Source organism: Ctenocephalides felis, unplaced genomic scaffold (genome assembly GCF_003426905.1).
Source record: "Ctenocephalides felis isolate EL2017-DRISC unplaced genomic scaffold, ASM342690v1 CF-g0.4_SCAFFOLD_01886, whole genome shotgun sequence".
Lineage (NCBI taxonomy): Eukaryota > Metazoa > Arthropoda > Insecta > Siphonaptera > Pulicidae > Ctenocephalides > Ctenocephalides felis.
In genome coordinates, this window is record NW_020538040.1 from 71,589,152 (window position 1) to 71,600,941 (window position 11,790).

Sequence of the window (11,790 nt, forward strand, 5' to 3'; positions counted from 1 at the left end):
CAAGATCGCACGAATTAATCCAAATATCCAAACATTATTTAAAACAATAAAACTAAACGTCTAAGTTGCGTATTTACGACATAGTTTTATATAGTTTTTATCGTTTTTATATACTTTTCGCGAGCCATAGATAGTTACTAGGTATAGCCAGCTTTGTGTGAAATGCCCATGCACAACCGTAATCACATTTTGTCTATTCTATGGATAAGTAAGAAAACGGATGATTTAGCCAGTCATTGTCAAATTTTGTTTCGTTTGTTCTATAAATATTAATTTACTCGAATAGAATTGTTTAGGATTTAACTGTGAAGAATTTGTCTTGTTGAAAAACAAATTAAAGAGAGTACTTCATGAACTCGGCATTCTTTTGAGAATACTTAACGTTTATTAATACTAACTGCAAGCGTATGCATCTTTATTAACATTATTTTAATTAAGAATGCATGCTTAATAATTTTTATTTTCAACAGAAAATGCCTAGTGGTGCGCTTTTTGGAAATAGTCATGCCATTGGTGGCAGTTCTGGTGGAGTAAAGCATTTAGTTGAATTCAGAGCTGGTCGAATGACATTAAAAGATAAAATGGTTGAACCAGATAAAAGAAAAGGTTTTCTTTACCTATACCAAAGTGATGACTCTTTAATTCATTTCTGCTGGAAGGATAGAACTACCGGTGTTGTGGAAGATGATCTTATCATTTTTCCTGATGATTGCGAATTTGTTAAAGTTAGCCAATGTACAACTGGTCGAGTGTATGTATTGAAGTTTAAGACTTCTTCTAGAAAATTATTTTTTTGGATGCAAGTAAGTATAAATGATGGAAATAAATTATGCTATTGTTTCTGCATTATTTATTAATTCTGAATCTTTTTCAAAAAATTTGAATTAATGCAATTTAAATGTTATTATTTTATACCTAGTTATAATGTTTTGGAAACACCCATGCAATTTAGTGCTTTAAAAGGTTTTTATAAATTTATCTGAAACTAGTGAAATCTAATTTGTAGTTATGTTCAAGATTATTGTAGTTTAATGGAATTATTTAATTATGTTGTGAGAGGATAATTCACATAAATTTGTTTAATTTATTTATATAATTGATATTTTTATTTTAAAATTTTAAGTATTCAATACTCGGTTATTTTAAAATACACGCATTATAATTTCAATTATATATGTTAGGCTTCATAATTATTTTGCAAATATACTGTATATTTATTACTCTACTTTTTAGAATTTCAAGAATATTTTATTTGATATTTAGGAACCCAAGACTGACAAAGATGATGAATGGTGCAGGCGCATAAATGAAATATTGAACAATCCTCCATCAATGAGTGGATTTCGTGAACCTCGACCAGCTACTGAAGGAGAACTACAGAATCTATTGAATAGTATGTCACAGCAACAGTTGATGCAATTGTTTGGCGGTGTGGGAGAAAGAATAAATTCAATTTTAGGCCCAATGGGGTATGTATCAGATACAATATTATAGTGCTAATGCAGTTTGCATATTTGTGTTTGCGATTTTATAAACGCTTCTTTTTACATTTGAATTTGTATAATTTCTCGTAGTAAATTTAAGAACGCCATTAATATCTGGAAACAAAAAATTTAGCTTACTGCACTTTGTATAAAAAATATATTAGCAGAATTATTAATTTCTATGTAATTTGATTTATATTTAATGTTTGTGTCAATTTGTGCAATTATCTTCAACTTCTTTAGTTTATTTGTACTCAGTTTTGTTGTGTATCCCATTATTGAAGTAATTTTCAACTATATATATATATATATATATATATATATATATATATATATATATATATATATATAAAGTTCTTTATTCGCACTTCCTTCATTTGCAGTCAAACAAATTGCTACCCACTTTCCGGCTTAAAATTTCATTATTCACGGATTCCAATAGTTATCGAACCCAAAATCCTCGGCTAAATGTCGTCTTTTTGAACTAAAGAAAACTTTGATATAAGCCGCTAAAGCCGTTTTAGCCGCTATCAGTGTTTTTAAGAATGTAAACCAATAGAATGAAAACAACAGTCAAATTTGATTCAAATTGACATGAAATCCACATTCCCAGTTTATTGAAAAAGAGCAAATCCCTTCAATCGCTTCTACAACAAATTTAATTTGAAATATCTCAGTAAAGAATTAAAAATAATCTGTGTGATTTTTATATGAACATAAGCAAATTTCTGGTATCACTGTTGAGTATCAGTTTGTATTAAAGAAGCAGTCAAAAACTGCTGGGCAAGACAATATTACAAAGTTTTTCAAACCATTACCTTAGTCTCACCATAAATAATCTAAATGTACAAAAATTATAATTAAAAATGTTTTTTTTTATATATTGTTGAAAACTATTATGTAATATGCAATATCTTAAGTATAACAGATTCCACATTAAAAGTAATTGGTAATAAGTTTAGTACCACATTTAACATTAATGTAAAACTTTTATAAATCGACCTTTATTTTAAGAATATATTATTGTAATTGATATAAAGTGCTATAATTACGTTAGATGTGATGCTGAACTTATTACTGATTAATTTTAATATGGAATCAGTTTAATATGGAGATTGCGTATTACATAAAAGTTCTCAAAAATGTTTAGTTTTCTTTATTTTATTACGTTGGATCGTATTCCCTATAACACCATGTGAAATGCCATCCTGTATTTGCAGATTCTTTACTCAAGTCTTTTTTATGTAACATGTCCCCTGTGAAAAAGGAGCTTTCACTTTATATATATATATATATATATATATATATATGAGTGAGTTCTTGAGGGCATACATCAAACAAAGAAAAGCCAAAGATTTATAAAATAATCTTTATTTCCAAACGTTTCGACATTCAATTTAATGTCATCATCAGTGGATCTAAAAACAGTATGAAAATTAGTATATCTAGGTAATTATATTAAATGTGGATTGGTAAAGGAACTATACAATAAGAGGCATGTATAAACGCCAACACGTGTTTTGAGAGATTTTTAAGGGTCATTCCAGGATTGTTATGGGCGGGTAGGTAGAAAATGGTCGGAGTTGAAACTAGTAATGTTAGGCTAGGTTTGTATGGTCTCTCAAAACACGTGTTGGCATTTATACATGCCTCGGTACTTGCAAAGTACAGAAGTCGTGGCAGAAATTACATAATTCTACTTACATTTTGGTTCAATAAAACTATCATTTTTCTGTTTACATCATACAAAAAATTATAAAAAATGCATAGTGTTGACAAGTTAGTTGTATAAATGTTAGTGCCAATCTCTAGTGCTGTGTACACCTCTCTATATGTAACCAACCAACATAATGTAAGTCCACTTGTATTTTATATGTATTATCCATCTTCATAAATATTTTGTTTGCTTTACATATATACGAGTTTACATATATTGTATGTTTATATATATATATATATATATATATATATATATATATATATATATATTTGCCTATATTTTTTAATTATTTATTTAATTCTAATCTCTACTACCTTTCCTATCTTTTATAATTGGTTTGTCGTTAAGTGTTGCTGTTTGTTAATTTTTCTCTTATTGTATAGTTCCTTTACCAATCCACATATATTATAATTACCTAGATATGCTAATTTTCATACTGTTTTTAGATCCACTGATGATGACATTAAATTGAATGTCGAAACGTTTGGAAATAAAGATTATTTTATAAATCTTTGGCTTTTCTTTGTTTGATGTATCGCCCTCAAGAACTCACTCACATATTTCAACATCAAAATTAACTACTAAATCATATATATATATATATATATATATATATATATATATATTTATATTAACAAAGTCTAGTAATCGGGCATAACATCAATAAAAAATATGAATTTCTTTCAAAAATTTATTTTAAATCCATACGTTTTGGCTATAATCCCAGCCTTCATTTAATGCAAACTAAAAATGAAATTAAAATCTAAAACAATTGAATTGGAGTGAAAAGAAAAATTAAAAGTGTAAATAGTACTTACAATTAGTTAATCTTAGTGTTAAATTGGAAGATTTTAACCCTTTCGACTCGGATGCCGCCGCTCCGGCGGCATAGTCATTTTACCGTTGCGCTCGGATGTCGCCGCTCCGGCGGCATGATATGTTTTACCGTTCCGCTCGGATGTCGTCGCGAACTAAACTTACAACATTTAATTTTCTTCATGTTAAATTAATTTACTATTACATTCATTTATTGATGAATTTATTAATTTTGAAAATTAATATATAACAAATTAATTTATTAGCTCATGATTCCCATTATTATTTGAGATATAAATTTTACTAGAGATGTTATTTTATATACATATATTATATATATATATATATATATATATATATATATATATATATATATTGAATTCAATGATAATGGTAATATGTTGAATTTAATTTTTGTTTTCTTGTCTATGTACATTTATTATTTTGTAAGCCATTATAATATATATTCTAATATACGCAGTGTCTTTTTTTATTTATTTTTCTCAGAATGTAACTTTCACAAATTTTTGTAATTAATTCTAATAGATTTTTTATAATTTTATAATTTTTTATAATTTTTATAATTTTTTAAACAATATAGCTGATTTTTTCAATTTTTAATTTTTTTTATTTTATTATCATAATAACTATATTTAATGGCAATATTACCACATTTTGAAAAAATCTGAAACAAAAAAAAATTACGAGTTGAGAGATATGTATAGCACTATAATATTCCGAGCGCAGCGTACCACTAGCAGTCCGACTCTCGAGTGGAAAGTGTTAATAATCCCATTGGCGTCCCAAAAATTTGATAATAGAAAGAGCCATTGAATTCAAAATAAGTATTAGAGACAATGAACTTGACAGTTTCCCTGAACCAGTGCAAAGATAAAGAAGTAAACGGGGAATGTTATGCCCGATTACTAGACTTTGTTAATATATATATATTATATATATATATATATATATATATATATACATACAAAATTCTTGTATCATCATGTTTGCCGCAATACTCATCCGAAACAGTTTGAACGATTTCTATAAAATTTTATAATCACGATCAGTATGACACAATTGGCCAACATATATTTTTTGTACCTTGTATTTTTTGTTTTTTATAGCTTGACAACTGATCAATTATCATCTTTTTTGTGTAGTTTTTCATTGAATTTTGATCAAGATTTTTCTCAACTTATAGAAAAACTTAAATATATGTGCTCTGTCCGCTGTAACATATTCAAAACAATTCTTAGTTATTGGCAAAGGAATAGTTACCACCGATAAAACTAGATGCATAAAATTATTATATTAAGAAGTACACATTTTTTATTGTCTTACAGAAGGAGTAATTTTAGCAAAAAAAAGTAGAAATTAAACATTGAAATCTGAAGATAACTGTTTCTGAGAAAGAACTGGAAATTTTTCTCATAATTCAAAAATTAATGAAAAGTGCAGTAATAATAGATCAAAACCTTGAATATCAAAATCAGTTTCAGATTAGGTAGGAACATCTATATGTGCAGTGGGTAATTCAATTTGTGTTAGCTGCCTTTCACTTGTACCACTTATATTCTTTTACATTTAGAATTAGCCATTTTTTATACTAAAAATGGCCTAGAAATATTTCCAAACGGTTGCCGGGTCAGCTAGTATACATATACATATATTTATATATTTTGAGTTTAAAAGTCAGGTGTTTCATCATTAAAAAATAGTATGGGAGTTGTTAAAAATAAATTTAAAATCCGTACGTTTCGGCTAGTATCTTAGCCTTCATTCAGTGGCAATCAATATAACTATAAAAATTAAAACTGAATAAATAATATGTAAAAAAAAATCATAGAAAAACAATAATAATTATAAAAAAAAACTTACAATTTTGTATCCTGATAAGATGAAGCCATAATATACAGTAGAATATATGTAATATGTATATGTATGTATTGAAAATATATACACATATGTATGTATATATATATATATATACCCACACCCATAAAACTTGTTTTTTTTTTTTTTAAATATGATTAATTGTCTATGGAACTGTATAGATTCCATCCTCAAGACACCAACACATGCACTTACCTACAAAAGTAACAAAAAAAATTATATAATAAAATAAACAAATTGATTATCAAAAGAAATTTGAAATGTTTTTTTTTATTTATGAAAACATTGGTATAACATGAATTGAAGTCGAGTTTGATGACATTTTGAGTGCTATGTTTCTTTTTAGAAGGAGAGCATCAAGTCGTTACAGTACACCAGCGTCACAATCAAATAATGCATCAGGAGCAGTTGCTGCTTCTCCTGACTCTGGAGATTTAAATACTACAGATTCTACAAAACCATCAGCTACATCTGATGGCAAAACTAAAAGTTTAGATGATAAATCAACACCAACAAGTAAGCTGGCTTGATACACTAGTGATTATTAACTTTTTGGAGGAGAAGTTTGTTTTCGCTCAAAAATCCGTTTTGCTAATTTTATGTTTTCTCGACTTTTCAAATCAATATGAATCGAATGAGACCAAATTTGGAAAAAGTGTGTATGTCGACTTTTTCTCAAATATGGCTAAATATATATATAAAAAAAATAATAAAAAAAAAACATTTAAAAAAAAAATTAAGAATTTTAATTTGTTTTTAAACTGTTCATGGCAAAGCAAAAATAAGTCAGATCGCAAAAATTACTAAATCGTACTTTGAACAATTATATAATAATTATCCACTTGAAAGTATAAACTTATAAGCTTTATGGAATAATAATCTACTCAACAATTCAATATTTTTATAGACTATAAAAAGTATTGTTATGCTCACATTCATAGATATATATGAAATACAAAAAGGCTAAAAATCACTGCTTAGATAAAAGTTTGAAGGTAATATATAAATAAAGGGGCGAGACGTACTCAGGATAGCAAAAGTCGAAACAATTCATGCGCGAAACAATCTCGTTCGTAGTAAAAACAGAATATTTGTATGTGGCAAGAGGCTCTCAGGCCAGCGCAAATCGGAACACATTCAAGATGCTTAATCTTATGAAACATGCTTTAACGATAGATAGGCCGAGCCGTTTCTTCGTGATTGACTATTGAAAAAATTTTTTGATGAAACTCTTTATGTTGATAGATCCTTTAGGTCTTAAAAAACATACTAAAATATTACGGTTCTACGACAAGTCAATTAATTTTAAAAATCAATCGAAGTTTGAAAATATATGATAAAAAATGTCAGAATTTGTGTCAAAAGTCGCTTTATTGATATTATAAGTCAAAATTTTAATTTCGCAAATTTAAAAGCCGCGATTGGGGTATCGAGATCGGCCAAGCTATTAGAAATTAGGAATGGCTTTGGAATTATTAGTAAGTGAGCAGCCTACATAATGTCTCTAGTTGTGTAAAATATGTTACCATTAATTTAAAATTAAATGAAATCACGGACTACATACACGATATATGCAATCGTTCCAGTATTTTCTTATAGCAATGCTTAATATTTTACAAAAAAATTATTTTTTTAAAACAAAATGTTTCAATATTTTTAATGAAATTTAACATGGCGATGAAGTTCATGCACTAAACAGTCCTATGAAAGTTGGTTGAATTGTATATAATATATAGATTAATTAAAATTTGGAATAATAAGCTACAATTTTAGGATAACAAGCACACACATGTTCGTGCACTATAATTAATATTATTACAGATAATTTAAATATGTTTGAGAGATGTCAATTAGAAATCACAATGTTTAGATTTAAGTAAAATAAAAAACTTTATTTTCGAAATAAACAGTTGAAAAGTTTATCTGAATATTTAAATCTCAATTTCGGTTAATTAGGTCAATTATTACATATTTCGGGAAGTGCATACAACTTGCCTTAGAGCAAAATGCGATTCAACTAGTTAACATCCCGTAAGGTAGTTATAGTAATGGGCCGAAAATCGACGTTTGAACGCCCTGGTATAATACCGACTAAAACCTCCGCTTTGCCCTTGCCTCTGGTCCCCACGAAAACCGCCGTTAGGCATTACTTCTTGGGGGGAGGATCTAGAATGTTATAATTCTTAACTTGATCTTGAATTCGATTTCTATTGATAGGGAGATGTGCTGATTAGTTTTTGGCAAAGGCAGGTCCAGCCGTTACGGATATACTGAGCAAAGAGTGCAGAAAATACAAATCAAGTTTTTGAGAGAATGGAGTATCTGATTTGAATGATTTAAAAAAACATTCAATTTGTAATGATAGGGAGAAGAGATGATTAGTTTTTGGCAAAGGCAGGTCCAGCCATTTCAAAGATACAGAGCTAAATGTGCAAAAATGGCAGTTTTTGAGAACTTTCTTCTTGTTTCAACAAAATAATTGCCCTTGGAAAAAAAATGTTGTTCCAATTTATTTTCAATTTTTGTTTTTTCAAGCACAAATGTAGATTGTACAAAGTATACATATAAAATATAATATTCTTTTCTATTAGGGCATCCAATACAACTGTCAGATTTACAAAGTTACCTATCTACATTGACGTCTCCGGATGGACAGACTGGAACCAATATTCCCTCTTCTCAGCAAAGTGTTGATCTTGCATCAGCCCTTAATGTAGATGCTTTACAAACTGTTATTAAAGATGATGAAAGAGTGGCTGTACTGGAACCACATCTACCTCCCGCGGGACAAGAACCAGCCCCTTCTAGAGAGCTTCTAAGGGACACTCTTGCATCTCCTCAATTCCACCAGGTATTTGTTATTTAATATACTTAACGCATATACATAAACAATTATTTCAATTACAATATTGGTACATAGTGATGTACCTAAATTCAATTTGATTAAAATATTCAAAGATAAAATATGGTGAGTTTCAAATTTTATGGGCGACATATCTTTGATTATCGATTTATTGTTGTTCTGTTGGTCACGAGTTTCATGTATATAAGAATGTTCTATTATAAGAATAGATTATCAAATTTCATGTCAAGAATGAAATATCATAGAAGTATGCCATGTACTTGAAACTTTGATGATATTTAACATTTACGTGTATCAGTAATCAAAACTTAACAATTGAAGTAAGTTACACTTCATACACACCGCACCACATCATGAATATTTGAATTGAAGCAGAACATTATTTAAAAATGGTTGAGAAATAATGATTATGAAAAATTCCTTATTATTAAATCTAGTGATAATTTATACTGATTTTGAGTGCTAAAAGTAGTACCTGATTTTATTCATAATATGAAGAAACTCGGTCAAATTTGAATTATAAGATATATATTTTTTAAACCTAATTAAAAACGATTAATCCTTTAATAATTTTGTGTGTATATATAAATGTATATATGTAGTAATATATGCACATCCATATATGTGCTTATATGTATGTTTTTGTATATACACTATATACATGTACTTGCGTATATGTTCGTGTATATAATTATATGTACATGAATATATAGATATATGTATATGTATGTATGTGTATGTAGGTGTGCATATGTGTGTGCATGTATATATACATAATATTTCTCAACATTTACTGAAGCAACACATTCCCATTTTTCGTAAATTACCAATACAACAGCCATAAAAAATTATTTTTGCCTAAATTCCGTACATATCCCTTACACCTGGCCGACAGAACTCCACATCAGTGTGTTAGTCTTGTGAAGTCAAAACATTTACAAATATCCTCGGAAAAAATCCAGTGTTTTTAACAAAAAAAAAAAAAAAAAAAAAAAAAAAAAAATATTAGTGATATGGATATATAAATAATTACAGGTAAATAATTTTATGCTTCTCAATTTTATATAAAACCTTTTTTAGTTAATTTTTATTACTCTTTACACTGGTACATAATCCATTCCTTTATAATTTTTCTAAATAATCTGTAATGACCATCATTAATTAATGTTAATCAATAGTTTCAAAAAACATTGTCTTTGACTGAGTAAACCTGATGATGGAATGTATCTAGTTCCAAAACGTCGTTATTAAACATCTTCAAAAAACAAATTGTTTTTTATTATTGGATTTACTGTTCGGAAAAGAAACAATCAATATATATATATATATATATATATATATACGAGTATATATATATATATATATATATATATATATATATAATTAGTAGAGATGGCTTATTATATCTGAAGCCAAACTGACTAGGATGTGACTCCGCTTCCGAGAGGTGTCCAAAATTTAATAATAAATGTCAGGCTGTAAATTTTTTAGATCAACCAGGCGATTGAAACAATGACTCATATTTCTTGCAATATTGACAAAAGTAAAAATGGAAAGCTTAAAAATCAAATTCAATTTTATAATTATTTTCGAAGAGAAAACATTGAAATCTTTAATTGTTTTTATATGAAAGTAAACTTTATATATAATAAGAACAAATCTTTTGTAATAAAATATTAGTCACCAAATAATTATACATTATATTCCCCTTCTACTATTGAGGATTCATTGTATAATCGGTAATTCGATTAGCATATTACTACTTTTCACATATAATTTTAATTGTGTAACAGTAATTATATAATAATGTTTTTTGCTGTTTGTATACTATTGATATCAGTGATACATTTTGCAAACTAAGGTATAGTTTTATTAGGCTATAAAATTCAGTTAATTTGTGTAATTTCCGGAATATATATTCTTGATTACGGTCATTCATGGAGAAGGATTATTGTCGTTATGAACCATTACTATTAAACAAATTCAGGATTGAGCTGTTCACATTTGAACACAATTTAATTGTTTTGTATTTTTGCAATTATATTTTTGTATTTTATGGAAAATATGGTAATATTTTGAATCATTTTATACCTAGAAAAAGATAAAATTGCCAGGGAAATGACAAAACAACCACTTCTTTCGAACTGAATCATCTTCCTTTGTAGTAGTACAAAACCATAAGCAAATACATATCTGTACATGTTAACAGATACAGTACTTGTTAGGGATATGACAAATTCTCAGATATGACTCCCTTCGATATAACTCCGAGAGTTATTATTTCATTCAATTATTTTTACATGAAATTTTATGCGAAAATAATGGATTTTTTTTTTCAACCTAATATATATGATGTCAGAATTACAAAACTAATTTGATTTTTTTTTTCTTTCAGGCTGTATCAATGTTTTCAAATGCATTACAATCAGGTCAGTTGGGCCCTGTTGTTTCACAATTTGATGTTAATACGGAAGCTGTTACTGCTGCTAATAAAGGAGATATTGAAGAGTTTGTCAAAGCTCTTGAGGGCAAGCCAAGCAAGCCAGAAAAAAAGGAGTCTGAGGATTCTGCGGCTTCTACAGATAAAAAGGATAAAGAAGATGGTACTTCTTTAGGCTGACCAATAATTGTGTATTGATTTTCTTAGCACTGTATAATTTACATAACTATTTTGAAATTATAAAAATGTATAATAAAATTCTGATTTATTGTTTAAGTCTATCTGCATTAGAATTTTTTTATTCATACACTTCACACACACACACACACACACACACACATATATATATATATATATATATATATATATATATATATATATATATGATCTGGGCTTAAGTCAAGTTTTTCAATAATTATAAGATAAAACAATAAAGTTTTGCTAACATAAAAATCTTTTTATATCGGTTGTATGAAAATTGCTAATGTGTCTCTAATAATGTAATTTATAAATGGTTTGACTGAACAATGATAGTTTATTATTTCATTATTTTAATTATTTAACTTATCCT

At 27.6% G+C, this 11,790-nt stretch overlaps 1 protein-coding gene across 1 annotated transcript; it reads left to right on the forward strand.

Annotated features, from left to right (window-relative positions):
- Window positions 1-228: 228 nt before the first annotated feature.
- LOC113377510 (proteasomal ubiquitin receptor ADRM1) lies at window positions 229-11,542 on the forward strand. Its single transcript, XM_026617862.1, has 6 exons — window positions 229-405; window positions 471-803; window positions 1,264-1,469; window positions 6,263-6,432; window positions 8,508-8,767; window positions 11,175-11,542. The coding sequence occupies exons 2-6, from the start codon at window positions 474-476 to the stop codon at window positions 11,397-11,399; spliced, it is 1,191 nt and encodes a 396-aa protein (XP_026473647.1). The 5' UTR covers window positions 229-405; window positions 471-473; the 3' UTR covers window positions 11,400-11,542.
- The last annotated feature ends 248 nt before the right edge of the window (window positions 11,543-11,790 follow it).